This window comes from Bombina bombina, chromosome 1 (genome assembly GCF_027579735.1).
Source record: "Bombina bombina isolate aBomBom1 chromosome 1, aBomBom1.pri, whole genome shotgun sequence".
Taxonomy (NCBI): domain Eukaryota; kingdom Metazoa; phylum Chordata; class Amphibia; order Anura; family Bombinatoridae; genus Bombina; species Bombina bombina.
This window is the reverse complement of record NC_069499.1, coordinates 992016099-992035020: the sequence shown is the minus strand read 5'-3', so window position 1 is coordinate 992035020 and position 18922 is coordinate 992016099. Positions and strand designations below refer to the sequence as shown.

The following is an 18922-nucleotide window of genomic DNA, read 5'->3' as shown; positions in this document are numbered from 1 at the left end:
TGATTACACACATTACATTTAGTCATGTGTGACTGGTGAATTTGATATATCTGGTTTGCTGGGAATGTGCCGTTTTGTCACTTTTCATGAAAAAGCTTTTTACAGGCCAGAATAGGTATTGGAACGTAGTTTCTGTGGATGGTTTGGGGTTAATTACACTTATTTCATCTAGTTATGTGTGTATGGTGAATTTGGTCTGTATATGTTGTTGAGAAGGTGCCATTCCATCACTTTTCATGAAAAAGCTTATTACAGGCCGGAACGGGTATTGGGACACAAAAACAAGAGACGGGGCGCAACCCCTCTAAGTGCAGTATATAAGAATAAACAATATATTTATTTACAGTCACAATTTATAACTCACAAGATATGACCTCATACAAAATGAGGTATGATAAAGGCACCTGGGAACCATATAGGTCTCTCAAAAGTTCTCCATCAGAGTTCCATAATGGCAAAGGCTCTCAGAAGTCAGGTGTAAAACGGTCTCTGTGGATAGTTTGTGGTTTATTACACTTATTTCAGCTAGTTATGAGTGGCTGGTGAATCTGGTCTGTATTTGTTGATGGGAAGGTGCCGTTCTGTCACTTTTCATGAAAAAGCGTATTACAGGCAGGAACAGGTATTGGAACGTGGTTTCTGTGGATAGTTTGTGATTGATTACCCTTATCACATCTAGTTATGTAGGGCTGGTGAATTTGGTCAGTATATGTTGCTGAGAAGGTGCTGTTCCGTCAATTTTCATGAAAAGTGTATTACAGGCCGGAACAGATATCATAATGTGGTTTCTGTGGATGGTTTGTGGCTGATTACACTTTATACATATAGTCATGTGTGACTGGTGAATTGGATGTATCTTTTAATTTTACATCCAATTAAAGTCTATGGGCATTCCATTTTGTCATTTACCCTTGTGATTCCTTTTAGTACATCCCGAGAAGACACGTGAGGACTTAAAACTAAGCTTATGAATACAAGAAAACATTATTACAATCTACTAAAAGGAACATTAAAGGGATATGGAAAACATAAAATATTGAAACTTATAAACAGTTGTAGTTACTTTACAAATATTATTAACTCATAGCTAACGCTGTACAATGTATTATTCATTTTAATATTTTCTCAAATACTGTCAGCTGCATGGATGCTACTGTGTGTATGGTAGTTAAAATATTGGTAAAATCTGAGTTCTAAATTATTTTCCATGCTAAACTCAGAACACACACACTTTTTCCCAATTGGGTATTGTCACTGTAGACACTAACCAATTCTACGTCTAAACAACGGTGAGTGAACTCGCTTAATTCTTCTGACAGTTAATCTTGTTACCATGGTTATGTAATCGCCCATTGTTGTGACGTTTCTTCTCTGCGACGGATGTTATCGCAGTGCATGCTGGGACACTTTCTGATGTTGTAGGAATCACGGTGGAAACATGGCGACTACCTCTTCTGCGGGAGGCTGCTCTGGGGCTTCGGGGCCTGGAAACCCTGGAGGGGCAACAGGACTTACCGCTACCATCACCGGCACCATGAACAAGAAAAAGAAGCCGTTCTTGGGAATGCCTGCTCCTCTAGGATATGTGCCGGGTCTAGGGAGAGGGTGAGTAAACAGCAGGGCACCTGTGGGAAAGAAAACAAACAAATGGTAGAGTCGGGGTGAAAAAAGAGACACAAGGTGTCAGAAGGGCAGAAGTGGCTGGTGTAAAAACCTAAGTTTAGCGGTAACACTACATTAATTCTGTGTAAAGAAAATATATGGGGTTTCAGTTCAGGGCTGTGAACAATACTGCAATTGTTGGAGTGTTAAAAGTCCTTTTCTTCTTCCTAGACCTAAAGACTTTTCCTAATAAGCAGCTTCACTGAAGTGCTGCAAAAACTGTAACGATAATTGATACATTGTTGCTAAACACAAAATATAAACTACAATCTATTGTACCTCTATGCAAAGTTTTAGTTTATTCGCTACCCTGGATAATTGGACTTTTACAACACAAAATGTCACTTGTTTTTTGAGGCACAAGCAATGCAGTATTTTTATTGTCCATAATTGAACCCCATACCACTTTTTACAGTAGTGAAGTAATGATATATTGCCCCGAGGAAAACTTTTAGTGTTTTATTAATGATCAAAATTGAAATATGCATAAGTACATTTTAATGTTGAATAGAAGCATTTTTGCAGAGTGTTTGAATGCTGGTGCACATGGCACAACCAGCATGTGTGTATGTCACTAAAATAGTGATAGCTTTTACTATAAGACTTTTTTTTGCCCATAGAAGTGCATTTCAAAGTGCGTCTATTCAGAATTGAAATGCCTTTATGCTTATTTAAATCTTGACCATGATGTCCCTTTTTAGAAGAACAAATTTAAATTTTCCTGTGTCTAAAGAGACCTGTCAATAAGAGTTGGAACAGAATGATACCCTAGTACAGGGAGAGAGATTTAGGGGAAATTGTGGTATGTCTGTAGGAGATAAAAAGGAGGTAGAGAGGCTGGGGAATCTGTGGGAGACAGATACAAATGAAGAGTTATCTGTTAGAGTGGGGAAAGATTTGTAGGAGAGAGACAGGAAGTTTAGTTTATGTGGGAGTTTCTGGGGGATAGAGAGGGACGACATTAAAGTCATAGCAACATAGATAGAAGAGTGAAACATAGGTCCAGATTCTTAAAAGATACCTGGCTGGTGAGATTCTATAATAATGCTGTTTTGCTGAAAGAGTGAAACGTCACCTGTTCTGCAGTGGGCTGCCTGAGCAGCTCAGTGCAGCAAACGCTTAAAACAAATAAAGGAGCTTACAGCATGAAGTATTTTATACTTCATGAATTAAAGTCTCCTTTATTTGTTTCAATGGTCAATCCTAGCATTTCACAAATGCTAGTATTGACAATCACTTTAAAATAAAAATGTGCTTTTCTAAAAAAAAATTGAGGTACCTCGCAGTTCTGATGAGACTTCTCAGATAATCTTGCCATACCAGAGAGCTTTAGAGAATCAGGCCCATAGACACTTGCTGACATGGAGAGAGACCTGTTATGGGTCCAGATTAATTTTTTTATTTAACAGCAGCTGATTGGGTAAGAACACACAGTACTTATACAGACGTGTTCCAACCCAAATGTACAGCTTAGCTACTCTTTTATATGGTTAGTCGATAGTGGATAAAGCTTTAAAACTGGCATACTTAAATGGACACTCAATCAAAATTAAACTTTCATTATTCAGATAGAGCATGCTATTTTAAACAACTTTCCAAATTACTTAATTTAACAAAATGTGCACAATCTTTTTATATTTAAACTTTTTGAGTCACCAGCTCCTACTGATCATGTGCAAGAATGTGTATGCATTTGTGAATGGCTGATGGCTGTCACATGGTACGTGTATGCATTTGTGATTGGCTGATGGCTGTCACATGGTACAGGGGGCGTGGAAAAAGACATAACTTTTAAAATTGTCAGAAAAAAAAATCTTCTACTCATTTGAAGCTCAGTCTTAGTGCTATTGCATTGTCTTATCTTGGATTTGTTGATTATGCAAATCTACTGTGTTGACTGGTCCTTTAACTGGGACTGGGAAGTGGCCAGCTAGTGTGGGAAAGGGCAGTAGTTTAACATTTAAATAAACAGGTTTTATGTGTTTATTCAAATTGTATTAATATATAGTTCAGTCATATACGGCATACAATAATCTATCTATGATAGCACCACTGCTTATATTACTGTATAGGTCAATCTTTTGTTGTGGGCAGTGGTTGACTGAAGTGCTGTGACAGTTTAATTTTATTTATAAATGTAATTCTTCATCCATCTTTAGTGCCACAGGTTTCACCACCCGTTCGGATATTGGTCCTGCCCGTGATGCTAACGATCCTGTCGATGACCGCCATGCACCCCCAGGGAAAAGAACTGTGGGAGACCAAATGAAGAAAAATCAAGCAGATGATGATGATGAAGATTTAAATGACACCAATTATGATGAGGTAATGGCAAGCTTATGATAATGTGAATCTGGACTTGAGAAATTTGTTAAAAAACTAGTAGTAAAGGGAATTTGTATTTTAGGAGGCAACAGATAAATATGTTCTCTGTCCTGATCCCTTCACATACACAAAAGATTGAGAAAATAGTCCTTTAGCAAACTGGGGTATGAACAGATCACATGAAAGAGATACAATTTTACATGTGCCTAGCTCAATTATTATGTCTGTGCTGGCTGGGATGTTACTGTATGATGACTATGCATTTGATCTCTATACTGTTCTGCATTTGCTGGTTCCTGGGCTTCACAGCACAAGGATTCACAGTCCTGCTGTGGAGGCTGTAATGCTGCGTAACAGACATTATTATTTTAGTCCAGACATTTTGTGTTGAGGGTGTGATGAGGTTGAGCAGCCACTATTTAACTGGTTGTTGTTTAATAGCTGTGGCCCCTCCTTTGTGCTAGCATTAGAGCTGATATAGCTCAGCTCTTGATTTTTACAAAATGCTTGCTGCCAAGAGGGTGATGATCAGACAGAAGTCTACAACATTGCTTTGATGGAAATTGTAGCTCTTGTGAGTGCAAAGCTGGCAATTGCAACAAACTTGGACACAAAACCCAATATAATTTCCCTCGTAGCAGTGATCTTCCCATTATAGAATTAAAGTTGTGTGCATGCATCACAAGGGTCACAAACCCAGACACCATTTCTTAAGGAGCTACTCTTAAAGGGCCACTGTAAGTAAATATTTTCTATGCCTGTTACTAACTACCCCAAATACACTTTTTATCAATAGCATTTCATTAACATATCTCTACCGTATATCAGAAATCTTATCTGCAAATTTAATTGTTTTCCAAACCCACTCCGTGGGTATCCTTTGCTCTGTACCAATCCGTTTACAATACCTAGGTTTCAAAATGGCGCTTTAAACACAAAGTTATTGGTTTAAGTATTTTGAACATGCAGTGCTTAAAATAGTGGGCAGGATAACGTGACATCATCGGCGAATAAAAGATATAACTTTTAGAACGTTATGAAACTTCGTTTTGGAGAAAATATAGGTCAGTAGGTTTTAATTAATGTTTATTAACTTTAATATGTTAGTTGTTTAGCTTAAAAATTATAACAGAAAGTAATCCTTTAAGTTTTTCAAGCCCTCACATAAACTATGGGCCATAATGGGTTACAAATAAAAGCACTTGGCTTCACATGTAAGACAGTATCCATAGATTATTGACCACCAATTGTTCAGTGCCAGGGATAATAACATGGTTAGGCCATAAACAGTAAACATGCATTCTTTTCATAAACCCGACTTTGTATACTTGTGGAACTATCTGTCCATCATATGCGTTTGTTTCCTGGCTGCTTTAATATCCTTTTTTAACACTAAAGCAGCTTATCTAAGAGAAGTGGGTGAGCACCTATGTACAAACACACTTATTTAACTATAAAGCGTGGTGCTTTTGTCATGTCAGTATATGTATTATGTAGAGATGCAGGGGAATTGGCCATGTATAGGTGCGCTGTAATCCGTTGATATCTGTCCTATCTTTCATTAGTTTAACGGGTATGCTGGCAGTCTGTTCTCCAGTGGTCCTTATGAAAAGGATGATGAGGAAGCTGATGCAATATATGCTGCTTTGGACAAACGAATGGATGAGAGGCGAAAAGAGAGGAGGTAACTGGATGAGTTGTACATTAATGTTTCTCTAGACATGAAACTCTTATTTATATCCAGTCACAAATCTGCACAGAAAGGCAAGAACAATACATGAACAGTTCATCAAATATTTATGCTTGTATTAAGGGCATATCAAACGGTTAATACAAACAGGATAAGTTGCTAAAAAAAATAGTCCCACATAGTGTATTCTGCTTGGGTATTTTAGAGCATACAGGAAAGTTTATTTATGCTAGTGCACCATCTATATGCTTGACTGAAACTAGTTGTATGTTCACTGTATGCTCCAAGACAGGCGCCGTTAGCATGCAGGAGGAGGCTATACAATACACAAACAAAAAGGCTTTTTGCATTTTCAATTTAAAATACTTAAAGGGACAGTTTACTCAAAAATCCCCCCCCTTTAATTTGGTTCCAATGATCAACTTCACCTGCTGCACTGTATTCAATTGTTTACAATTATTTCCTTTACCCTTATATTGGCATTTTAAATAGTTGATTTAGCCGGTGTAATCGCCACCTATTCTGAAAGTCTCTCATTAGGTCCACACTGTAGATAAGCTGTGTAAACACAGCCAGCAGAAGAAATTACACTCCCAGTGGGTATAGAAGAGAGAAGGTAATACAATGTTTTCCATTGTTCTCTCCAAGTATTGGTCTTTGGTTTACTGACAGATATAAGACAAAGAAGCATTTATATGTACACAATGTGATAAAGTAATGAGATCTGATTATACCTACAAGCTCAACCCATTTCATTAGATTGTGGCTTCAGAAACACAAAATCGGCTGTTTCTTATACACAAACCTTAAAAAGCAAATTCTCATACTTTTTATATTTTGCAGTTGGTAAAAAAAGTAATCGGAAACACATTGAGGAAAAAACTATTTTACAGTATACTGTCCCTTTTTTAAAGTGAAGGTCAATTTCGATGAATTAGTGCCCGGTTTTTAATAATCCTATTAAAAACAAGGGCACTTTAATTAATCAAAATTGACATTTCACTTGTTTTCTTCAAAAACTTAACTTTTAATCATGACAGCTTCTCCAGCGATTGCCCCGGCCGTCGGAAGCCTCTTCATACGTCAAAAATGACAAATTCGACTTCCTCCAATCACAGCTTCCCCCCCCCCCCCCCCCCCGGGGGAATCATGGCCTGAGGCAACACTGTGATTGGAGGAAGCCGGATTCGTCATTTTGGACCCGCAAAGAGGGCTAGCGCTGGGCGGAGGATTATTAAAAATCGGGCACTAATTAATCGAAATTGACCTTCACTTTAAATCAATGTAAAAAATCCTGTGTATTTTAAAGCATTGTTTTGTTTAGGAACTTGCAGATATTTGAAGCTGTATACCTCTGGTGAAACAATCATTGGCATAGGTATACAATGCTCTAAGTTGTGTGTTTTGAGAAGCTGAACAGGTACTAATGAAAACATTTCTCTTACATTTTATGCAATAGCTTTCCGAAAGTGCTTGGGTTGCTGGAAAAATGTATGTTTTTTTTGGATAGCATGCATAAAAAAAAAAAAAAAACTCCCTGTAAATGTTTAGAATGAACACAAAAGACTAAAAGTGACAGTATGGTGGAACAGCTAATTTTTTTTATTTTAGGGAGCAGAGGGAAAAGGAGGAGATAGAGAAATATCGTATGGAGAGGCCAAAAATACAGCAGCAATTCTCTGATCTAAAGGTAACTGGTTCAGCTTATTGTGGTAAACATTCCAGCTAAAATTGAAATTCAGTTTATTAAGAAAATAAAGAGGTAATGTTGATGTGTTAAATATACAGGTTACATTTTTTTTTTACTTTGCATAGTTATCCTTTGCAGAAGTTGAGGAAAATATGATACCCCAGGAGTTTTTTTGCTGCAAGATTAAAATTATACTCCCCACACAGAAGTGAAGAAAAATATTACAAAAACATCTTATATTATATATAAACATACATACTGGGCTGGAAATATCCACTAGTCACAGATGAGTAAGACATTACGGCGCACAAGTAAAAAAACTTGACTTTAGTGATATTTTTCCACTCCTATATATACACACACATTGTTTTCAGCATTGCTTAATCTTTTATTAAAAAGAATTTGGATTTATTGATGCTAGAAAATTGTATCATCTTATTAACTGGTTAAAGGGACAGTAAACTTACATACTAATGTTATATAATTCTGCACATAGTGCAGAATTATATAACATTAGCTTACCGGCACATTTATACTTTCAATTATTTCAGAGAAATTGTATGTAAAAACCTAATTTTACCAGAACGCTGCTCCTTGCTCTACTGAGCGGGTCTGGTTTTTCCACAGCGCATCGCGGCAACAATGTCTAGTCAGTGTGCCCGGTCTCTCTTTCTCTGAAATAGTTGAAAGTATAAATGTGCCAGTAAGCTAATGTTATATAATTCTGCACTATGTGCAGAATTATATAACATTAGTATGTAAGTTTACTGCCCCTTTGAAAAAGAAAAAAAATAATGTATATTGTTTAAAAAGATAGATAATCCCTTTATTAACCATTCCCCAGCTTAGCATAAACAACAGTTATATTAATATACTTTTTACCTCTGTGATTACCTTGTCTGCAGACTGCCCCCTTAACTCAGTTCTTTTGACAGTCTTGCATTTTAGGCAATTAGTGCTGACTAATAAAAAAAACTCCACTGTCAAAATGCACTAAGATAAGAGGCGGCTTCACCGGCTTAGAAATATTTTTATGAGCCTACCTAGGTTTAACTTTCAACAAAGAATACCAAACAAATTTTATACGTTATAATTGGAAAGTTGTTTAAAATTGTATGCCCTTTCTGAATCATGAACGTTTAATTTTGACTTGAATGTCCCTTTAACTGGCATCATTGAACACTTACAAGAAACACATCCAACAATAACTGGTGAGCTGAGGGTGGGTTTTAATAATTGTATGTGTTTCTGCTGTTGCTTATTCTGGGAGACGGTATTCTAAAGGTGTTATTTTTTTTTGCATTAGAGAAAACTAGCAGAAGTGACAGAAGAAGAGTGGCTGAGCATTCCAGAGGTAGGAGATGCACGTAACAAGCGCCAAAGGAACCCGCGCCATGAGAAGCTTACTCCTATTCCTGACAGCTTCTTCGCCAAACACCTTCAGACTGGGGACAGTCACACCAGTGTAGATCCGCGCCAGAATGTGAGTAAATATGTACAGTTTTAACTATGGAATGAAATATAGCAAATACCATCTTGTATCAATTGTGTTGTTAATATAAGCTTTCTCATAAATCATAATTTTTAAATGGTTTACTTCTGAGAAAGTACAAATAGAAAGTGTTATGTATATTATTTATAGTGCAGACACAAGGGGTATGTTCTCACATTTCATGGATTTATAATGTAGTTCTAGCAGTTTCGTGTTCATAAACAATACAGATAAAAAATGTTTTTACTTATTTATTTTTACATCAGTTTGGAGGTTTGAACACACCTTTTCCTGGAGGTTTGAATTCCCCATATCCAGGAGGAATGACCCCTGGACTGGTGACTCCTGGATCTGGAGATCTGGACATGAGGAAGATTGGTCAGGCTAGGAACACACTGATGGACATGAGATTAAGCCAGGTAAGTGAGAGTGGGGCTGCACTGCTTGTTCACTGTAACAATTTAATTTTAACGGTGTGTATTCTTTCAGGTTTCTGACTCTGTTAGTGGTCAGACTGTTGTGGATCCTAAAGGGTACCTCACGGACTTAAACTCCATGATTCCTACACACGGAGGGGACATCAAGTAAGTGTGAGCCACACCAGTTCTCAAACACTTACACCACTGATATTAGGTGATCTCTACATGATGTGTTTAGTGAGACTAAATATTTATTATTTTAATTTATTTATAAAGCTCCATTTCATTACTTAGCACTATGACATTAGGTACATGATTGCAGACTAAAGTATGAAAAGACACCGTTACATAAACAGAATTGAAGGCCCTATCTATAGTAACATTCAGGAGATCTACAGGACAGGTGGGCTTGTAAACGTTCATACTAAAAGTATAAAGGAACTGCAGAGACAATGCAAGGCATCTTAGGGTGAAAATTAGAATTAACATTGCATGCATGCCTAAACAGGTGTAATTTCAGGGAAAACCTAATACACTGGAAGCTTGACACAAGTCATGTGGAGCAAGGCAGATAATTCCACAGAATTGGTGCTATAGAAAGTAAATATGAGGTTGCACTATGAGATAAATAAGTAGGTTTTAGGCAAAATGAAGAGGCCAGTAGGAGAATTTGTGTATACAAAAGCGGAGATATCGAAGGGTGGGTGTAGTATTGTTGAGGGCCTTGTAAATTAGTGGCTAGGCTTATTGAGTTTACATTGCCTGTGTTTAAAAAGGGTAGGGCTTGCATAAAAATAGCATTGGGGCTCTCCCTACCGAAAACAAATACAAATGTGTGGTTTTGTTCCTTTTAATTTGCAGAATTACCTGTCAAATAATCTACTAGTTATTCATTGTAACTGGATAAAATCATCTGAATTTTAATAAAGATGTCTGGAAGTCTTATTAATAATGAATTTTATTTTCCTTCATCAGTGATATAAAGAAAGCTCGTCTGCTATTAAAGTCTGTGCGTGAAACAAATCCCCACCACCCTCCAGCTTGGATTGCCTCTGCCCGTCTGGAGGAGGTTACTGGCAAGCTGCAAGTAGCTAGAAATCTGATCATGAAAGGGACAGAAATGTGTCCAAAGGTGAGCAACACTAGTGTACACACCAAAGCGATCAGGGGCTGGGTATTTTTTTAAATAGTTTACTATGCAGAGCTGTAATTGAATATAAAAGTGAAATCCACACTTAATAGTGATTTGTTCTCTAAGGATGCCTGTAGACCTTTTATTAAGTAATTAATCATACAATGTAGGAATTGCTCCCCTTTTTGTCTAAGGAAAGTTGACTAAATCCTATAGTAAAAGGTTTCCCCTTAATGTTTGCCAATAACTTATTCCAACAGCAGAGTATAAAATGTATGGGAACCTGTTCCTTTAGATATATTTTTGTATGTGAAATAGCTGGATTTGCTCTTTGAAACCACAACCCATTAACCCCTTCACTACCAGGAATTTCAGAGAAAATACTGGACAATTTTTTGCATTTTTTTCTATTACTCCATTTAAAACTGTGTTTTATTTAATTAGACAGCCCAAGCTATTGATCTAGGCGTATTTTGGTATATTTTATGCCACCATTTCACCGCCCAATGTTATAGTAGAAAAAACAAAATAGTTAACTTTTTCACAAACTTTGGGTTTCTCACAAATGATTGTAAGAGCTTCTCTGTGATCCCGTTTGTTTAAAAATAGCAGACATATATGACTTGTTTTTTTAGTAATTAGAAGGCTGCTAATTGCAGCTGCGCACAACACTTCTGAAATTCCCAGTGGTGAAGGGGTTAATTAGTTACCTGATAAGGGAAATATTATTACGTAGGCATTACCCTCCCTCTCTCTTCAAAATATATTTTTTTCTAAAGTTTAGGGCTCCTCCCCCCTCCGCTGCTGGGCTGCCCACTCGTATCCCGCCTTCTCTCCCACACGTCCCGCCGGCACCAATGGAGATTGTTACAAACCATGTCACTGTCTGTAACGATCTGTCGATCGTGCCCCGTTACCATATAAAGGCAGATGCTAGAAGCAGTATGGACGTAGATCTACATTGTGCAGTTTGATGGGCTATGTACCGCTTGACGTAGATCTAAGTCCATTTGGGCCAAGGGGTTAAAAGGGGCTGAACTCGCAGGGAGATAAGGCTTCCTAATCATATCACTTAAATGCTTCTTTATCTTATATCAGTTTGTATACAATACTTAGAATTATAATCTTAGTACTTTTTTCCTACTCACCACTGGGAGTGTAATTTTGTTCCCTGGCTATGTTTTTATAGCTTTTCTATAGACAATACTTAAGTATTCAAATTTTTAGTATAGGTGGCAGGTTTAACAGCTATTTCAAAGGACAAAATATAAGTAGCTATCTTTAAACAATTTGATATACACCAGCAAGTGTTTCCAATGACTTGTTATACCAGCAGCAGAGTATAAAACATATGAGATATTTCCTCTTTAGGTTTAATTTTGTATATAAATTAGCTGGTTTTGTTCTTTGACACCACAACCCATCAAAATGGGTTGAGCTTGCAGAACTCATTATGTTATCACTTTCTCTGCACACAATGCTTATCTCTATTTGTATACCAAATCCCAATATAGGTAGGAATACCACAGGCAAATTTAGCTATTTCAATTGCTGATCTTAAGGTAAAGGAGCTATTTAGAAACAATTTAATACACTCCAGCAGGTAAAATGCATCCTTGGGAACAACGTTTAAGGAATACTATCCATTTAAAGGAAGAAAAAAATACAGTATACTGTCCCTTTTTCATTTTGTTACTGTCAATTAGACAATTTAAATGAGATGTAGAAATCGCAAATTATATTCCATGAGCACCTAGGCATCTATAGAGACATAAAGGCATTTTAATTGCATTGAACGAGACATCAAATTCTAAATACATTTCCTGCTCCTTCCTTATTTTGGAACCTATGTTTCACTGCGGGTATCTGATGGAGAGTTGCTTACACGTACAAACACATCTGTACTGGAATGTAGTGAAGGTTACATTTCAACATGGCTGCGTCCATGACTATAGGGAGGTGGGAAATATCCTCAATACTGTAGTGTTTAATGTCCCTTTAATTTACCCATCCCTCCACCCACTGCTTTTCACAAACAACTGGGAAATTGTTATTTTAACTCTACATCTCTTGGCAATTCTCTTGCTTCTCCTGCACTGTTATTTATATTTTGACTTATTTTACCCTCCAGAGTGAAGATGTATGGTTAGAGGCAGCCCGTCTGCAACCAGGTGATACAGCCAAGGCTGTGGTTGCTCAAGCAGTACGTCATCTCCCGCAGTCTGTGCGCATCTATATTAGAGCTGCAGAACTCGAGACAGATCTCAGAGCCAAGAAGCGGGTCCTGCGTAAAGGTCAGATTATCATTATTAATAATAATAAAAACTTGTGTAACAACTTATTGCCCTCCTAAAAATAACATTCTCTTTCTCTTGTGCAGCTCTTGAGCATGTTCCCAACTCTGTGCGTCTGTGGAAGGCAGCTGTAGAGCTGGAGGAGCCAGAGGATGCTAGGATCATGCTGAGTCGTGCTGTGGAATGCTGCCCAACTAGTGTAGAGGTGAATTCTATTTACCATGTCCAAGAACTAGTGTGCTATTGATGGAAGCAGCATACATTTGTGCACCAATCTCATTTGCTTTTTTTATTCACTCCAATAGCCATGTCTCTATGATTTTAGCATTTTAGAACTACATAGGTAACCTTTTGGTGATTTTTGTATTTCCTCTCTTCTGCTACCTAGCTATGGCTGGCTCTTGCCAGGCTTGAGACCTATGAGAATGCCCGTAAAGTGCTTAACAAGGCTCGAGAGAATATTCCCACAGACAGACACATTTGGATAACTGCCGCAAAGCTTGAAGAGGCCAATGGCAACACGCAGATGGTGGAGAAAATTGTAGACAGAGCTATTACTTCCCTGAGAGCCAATGGTGTGGAGATCAACCGTGAGCAGTGGATCCAGGTACAAGCATCATGTTTTAGGCTTCAAAGTTTTTGTAACCGGTAGTTGGATTCCTGTCTGATATCTTATATTTTTTTTTCCCCTGTAGGATGCAGAGGAATGTGACAAAGCAGGCAGCGTTGTAACTTGTCAGGCGGTGATCAGGGCAGTGATTGGTATTGGCATAGAAGAAGAAGATTGTAAACACACATGGATGGAAGATGCAGATAGTGTGAGGTTATGTGCAAGTTGTGGGCACAAATGTGTTCATTGTGCATTTGTTTACAAGGTGCAATGTTAATATCCTTTTATTAACGGGCTCCCCTTGCTCTGATTTGCAGTGCGTCTCTCATGGAGCCTTGGAATGTGCACGTGCTATTTATGCTCATGCTTTACAAGTTTTCCCCAGCAAGAAGAGTGTGTGGCTCCGAGCAGCTTATTTTGAGAAGAACCATGGGACCAGGTCTGTAACTGACAAAGTTATTAGGCATTCAGTAAGCACTGCTATAATGGCAATAGTGAGATATAATGCAGTTAACTCAACTGCATACAAATTGTAATGTACCGAAACACTATCATAGCTAAATGTGAGTCCTCCAGGGCTTAAAAAACAAAACAAAAAAATGTTTCTTGCTGTATCAAAGAGAAAAGTTACTTCTGTCTGTATAATCTAGAATTTGTGATTTTGACACATGAAAGCTGGGACAAACAATTATTTGTGCAGACTTAAAAATCTACATTAGAACAGGTCACATACTTGTCCTTCCTTACCCAAAATTACCATCCTATTTAATGAGCACTAAATCCCCCTTTGTGTTCCAGATTGCTTGTCTGCAGATCTCTCTTCCTGTTGTGCCCCTTATGTTGCTGTTCCTATTTTTCAAAAGTGGCTTCGTCCAATATCCTCCTTTTCCACATCTGTCCCATTTTCCAGAATCCTCCCTGTAGGCTGGTTTTCCATTCTTGGTTCCAGATTAGTTTTCTCACTACACCAACCCTCCCTTTTAGAGGCATTTGAAAAAGAAAATGTTTATATATATATATATATATATATATATATATATATATATATATATATATATATATATATATATATATATATATATATATATATATATATATATATATAGATTTATTGATGGTAGAAAATTGTACTTTATTAACTGGTTATAGGGGCTGTATACTTTAGAAAAAATGTATATTCTTTAAAAATATATATAATCCCTATATTATCCATTCCCCAGTTTTGCATAACCACCACTGTTCTAATAATATACTTTTAACCTCTGATTACCTTGTATCTAAGCCTCTACAGATTGCCCCCTTATTTCAGTTCTTTGGACAGACATGCATTGTAGTCAATCAGTGCAGACTCCTAGGTAACTCCCACGGGAGTGAGCACAATGTTATCTTTATGGCTCACATGAACTAGCACTGTGTAGCTGTAAAAAAAAGACAATGCACTGATACAAGAGACGACCTTCAAGGTCTTAGAAATTAACATATAAGTGTACTGAGGTTTAGCTTTCAACAAAGATTACCAAAAGAAGAAAGCAAATTTGATGATGAAAGTAAATTGGAAAGTTTTTTTTTTTTTTTTTTTTTTTTTTTTTTAAATTGTATGCCCTATCGGAATTAAGTAAGTTCAATTTTGACTAGACTGTCCCTTTTTAAGTATTTTGTCAATGAGCAGATTTCCTGTGTTTGAATTTAGTGGATCTTTATGAGGAAATGTATTTCTTGACACAGAGAGTCCCTGGAGACCCTCCTGCAGAGAGCAGTTGCCCACTGTCCAAAAGCTGAAGTCTTGTGGCTAATGGGAGCCAAATCAAAGTGGTTAGCAGGTGATGTTCCAGCTGCCAGGAGTATCCTTGCTCTGGCTTTCCAGGTATGTGAAAGTTTGTTTTGTTTACTGAACAGAACAAGCGTTTGTGCTAATGGCATCTGTGATTTTTATCGCAGTTTACTTCTTGTGCAGTGACAATTTTTATAATGCCCTAAAGTGAAATCAAAGGTTTATGAAAAAAGAGACCATGCATTAAAACTGAATGAATCTACGCCCAAGAGAAAGAACTTCAGTATGAGGATTGCAATTTCATAAACAAACATCCACAGGGCTTTGTAAGGAATTGAAAAACATCTTAGCCTAGTGTTTTTCTGTAAATACAAGAGCTGTGCCTAATCAGTTCTTTACAGCATCATAGAATAGCCCAGAAAGTCTTGTCCTGCCTGCATCATGAACTGTATCTTTCCATTTGTTTATTTCTCAGGCCAACCCAAACAGTGAGGAGATCTGGTTAGCAGCCGTCAAGCTGGAATCTGAAAACAATGAATATGAAAGGGCACGGAGGTTGCTTGCCAAAGCTAGAAGCAGTGCAGCTACTGCCAGGGTAAGCATTGTTCATCTTGCAAACATTTGCACCCAAGGTGGGTTCTTAAGTTCTTCTAGACCAGTAATCTTTGAACAGTTGCTGCTAATTATATTACCATAGCGGTCTGCATCATGTACTGCTTCATTCTACACAGGTGTTCATGAAGTCTGTGAAGTTGGAGTGGGTCCTGGGGAAGATTGCTGCTGCGCAGCAGCTCTGTGATGAGGCTCTTGAGCACTACGAGGACTTCCCCAAGCTATGGATGATGAAGGGACAAATAGAAGAGCAGCAGCAGGAAATAGAAAAGGCTAGAGATGCATATAACCAAGGGGTAGGTCATTTTCTACTAGATGCAATTCTGTACTAGCCAGATGCACAGATTTAAAGGGACAGTCTACACAAAAATTGTTGTTGTTTAAAAAGTTAGATAACGCCTTTACTATCCATTCTCCAGCTTTGCACAACCAACATTGTTAGATTAATATACTTTATAACCTCTAAATTTCTGCCTGTTTCAAATGCTCTATTGACAGCCTCTTAATCGCATGCTTTTGTATTTGCTTTTCACAACAGGAGACTGCTAGTTCATGTGGGCCATATAGATAACATTTTGCTCACGCCTGGGAAGTTATTTAAGAGTTAGCACAATGCAGTACTAAATGCAACTCAATAGATTTTAAATAATCACAGTCATGTGATCAGGGGGCTGTCAGAAGATGTTTGGATACAAGGTAATCACAGAGGTAAAAAGTAACCATGTTGGCTGTGCAAAACAGTGGAATGGGTAATAAAGGGATTATCTATCTTTTAAAGCAATAAAAATTATTTGTAAATGTTTATTGTAGATTGCCCCTTGTGTAGAGACAACAGTTTAGGGTGTTTAGAAAATGTGACCAGCACAGCTCCAGGGACTATATTATAAACATGGAGGTTTGATTTTCTACTTGCATAGGAGGTTATATGTTTTTATTAGGGTATGGAGTCATTTATAAACTAGCCTTTATCCCTCAACTGTTTTTGCATTCTATATATGATATTCTTCATTCTCTTTATGTATGTTGTGTACTCATTGTTAGCAGATTGTATGATGGATAGTGTTTGACAGTCTTTATGTATGCTGCTTATTTGTTGTTAGTGCACAGTTAAAGGGACACTAAACCCACATTTTTTTTCATGCAATTTTAAGCAATTTGCTAATTTACTCCTATTCATTTTTTCTTTGATCCTCTTGCTGTCTTTTTATTTGAAAAGCAAGGATGTTAGCTTAGGAGCTGGCCCACCTGGGTTGCGCTTGCTGATTGGTGGCTAAATGTAGGTACCAATCGGCAAGCACTATCCAGGTTGCAAAACCAAAAATGGGCCGGCTCCTTAGCTTAGATTCCTGCTTTTTCAAATAAAGATAGCAAGAGAACGCAGAAAAATTGACAATAGGAGTAAATTAGAAAGATGCTTAAAATTGTATGCTCTATCTGAATCATGGGAAAATAAATTGGGTTTAGTATCCCTTTAAATGCATATTTGCAAGCCTGATGCTTAAAGGGACACTGAACCCAATGTTTTCCTTTTGTGATTCAGATAGAGCATGCAATTTTAAGCAACTTTCTAATTTATTTATATTATCAAAAAATTTTCTTTCTCTTGGTATCTTTATTTGAAAAGCAAGAATGTAAGTCTAGATGCCGCCCCATTTTTGGTGAACAACCTGGGTTATCCTTGCTGATTGGACAGTACCAATAAACAAGTGCTGTCCATGGTGCTGAACCAAAAATTTGCTGGCTCCTTAGCTTAGAACGAATAAAAATTGCTAATAGGAGTAAATTAGAAAGTTACTTAAAATGGCATGCTCTATCTAAACCATGAAAGAAAAATAATTTGGGTTCAGTGTCCCTTTAAGCATGCAGGCTACTGAATTTTACTCCCATTTCTGTAAAAGGTTAGTGTGGAGCTTTGCCCATAACATATGTGTAACCATTCTTAATCATTGGAAACAGCTGAAGAAGTGCCCTCACTCCTCCCCCTTGTGGCTACTGTTATCCCGGCTGGAGGAGAAGGTTGGGCAGCTGACTAGGGCTAGAGCTATTCTAGAAAAGGCTCGACTGAAGAATCCCAAAACTGCAGAGCTGTGGTGAGTTATTTCATTCTACAATACTGAGCCTTCTCTCACTTTTACTACAGTGCAAATAATGCTTGCACAAAAACAGATTGCCATACCCTTATTTTTATAAATCTTTCTTTGTGCTGTTATTCTATTTTAGTTTACTCACATATACATGTAATTAAAGAAGTATATAAATGGTCAACCACTACACCCCCACACATGGTTAAAAAACACTTAAACTCAGTGGTTCTGTAGAAATTACATTTCTGCATTTAAAGTTATGTTATTTTTTGTTCAGCTTGATTTATAAGCTCTTACTATGATGGGAGCTTAGGTTACAGTTAAACTATTCCCTTGAGGTATTCCTATCTAAGGCTAAGCTCCTTCTATAAATGGAGCTGTTATTAGTTTTACACTATCTATGCTATGATTGCAGAGCAATCTTATATTCAAAATTAAACCAACGGAGTAAGCAAGATTAAAAAGGAGAGACTGTGCTCTCATTTGTGTGCCCCATACACGCGTTTCACATCACGCTTCTTCAGAGGGGTACTCTCTGAACATGTTTGTGTATTTTTATATTCATACAAATCCCTCCCTCTGTATATGATTGGGTCCCTATAGGTAAGTGAACTCAATTAGTGGTTATTGGTATTGTCAGTCTGCCTATTTCCACCATTTATCTTATTGCTGACGTTTTCAGAAAATGAACCAATGAAAGCTAAGACAGTGCTTCCTGATTTGTTTTAATAGGTTCATCTTGTTTGTCTTAACTGTTTAATTATGACTGTCTCCAGTATCTTTCTAATGTAGGGTAAATACATTTATTTATTTGTGACTACATCATTGTATGCCATATATGCTAGTGTGTCTTGGGGCCATTTACAGTGTCATTTAATTGAGAGTGTTGCCAACATATGAACCTTTATGTTGTGATAATTATATCAGCTGTTAGGATACACTGTGTATATATATGATTGGAGTAGCCGTGTTAGTCCAGAGATTTAGATATCAAAATAACAAGAGTATATTGCAATGATACTTTTTTATTGGTCTAACTATACATTTATAAAGTTGACAAGCTTTCGGAACAGTTCCTTCCTTTATCAAGTCTAAAGCAATACTGACCAATTCAATGGAATTTACAGATTATATCTTAAAA

General features: G+C 37.2%; 1 protein-coding gene across 1 annotated transcript in view; it reads left to right on the top strand.

Moving 5' to 3' along the window:
- Positions 1-1406: 1406 nt before the first annotated feature.
- The window catches only part of PRPF6 (pre-mRNA processing factor 6), a 25557-nt gene continuing 8041 nt past the window's right edge, over positions 1407-18922 (top strand). Inside the window, exons 1-17 of the mRNA XM_053710688.1 lie at positions 1407-1605; positions 3822-3987; positions 5553-5671; positions 7289-7367; positions 8674-8850; positions 9126-9278; positions 9349-9443; positions 10254-10410; positions 12542-12704; positions 12791-12909; positions 13093-13311; positions 13400-13522; positions 13632-13753; positions 15040-15178; positions 15561-15680; positions 15817-15993; positions 17654-17787. Of these exons, the coding sequence (XP_053566663.1) occupies positions 1439-1605; positions 3822-3987; positions 5553-5671; positions 7289-7367; positions 8674-8850; positions 9126-9278; positions 9349-9443; positions 10254-10410; positions 12542-12704; positions 12791-12909; positions 13093-13311; positions 13400-13522; positions 13632-13753; positions 15040-15178; positions 15561-15680; positions 15817-15993; positions 17654-17787 (2429 nt within the window). The 5' untranslated portion in view covers positions 1407-1438. The remainder of the gene's footprint in view (positions 1606-3821; positions 3988-5552; positions 5672-7288; positions 7368-8673; positions 8851-9125; positions 9279-9348; positions 9444-10253; positions 10411-12541; positions 12705-12790; positions 12910-13092; positions 13312-13399; positions 13523-13631; positions 13754-15039; positions 15179-15560; positions 15681-15816; positions 15994-17653; positions 17788-18922) is intronic.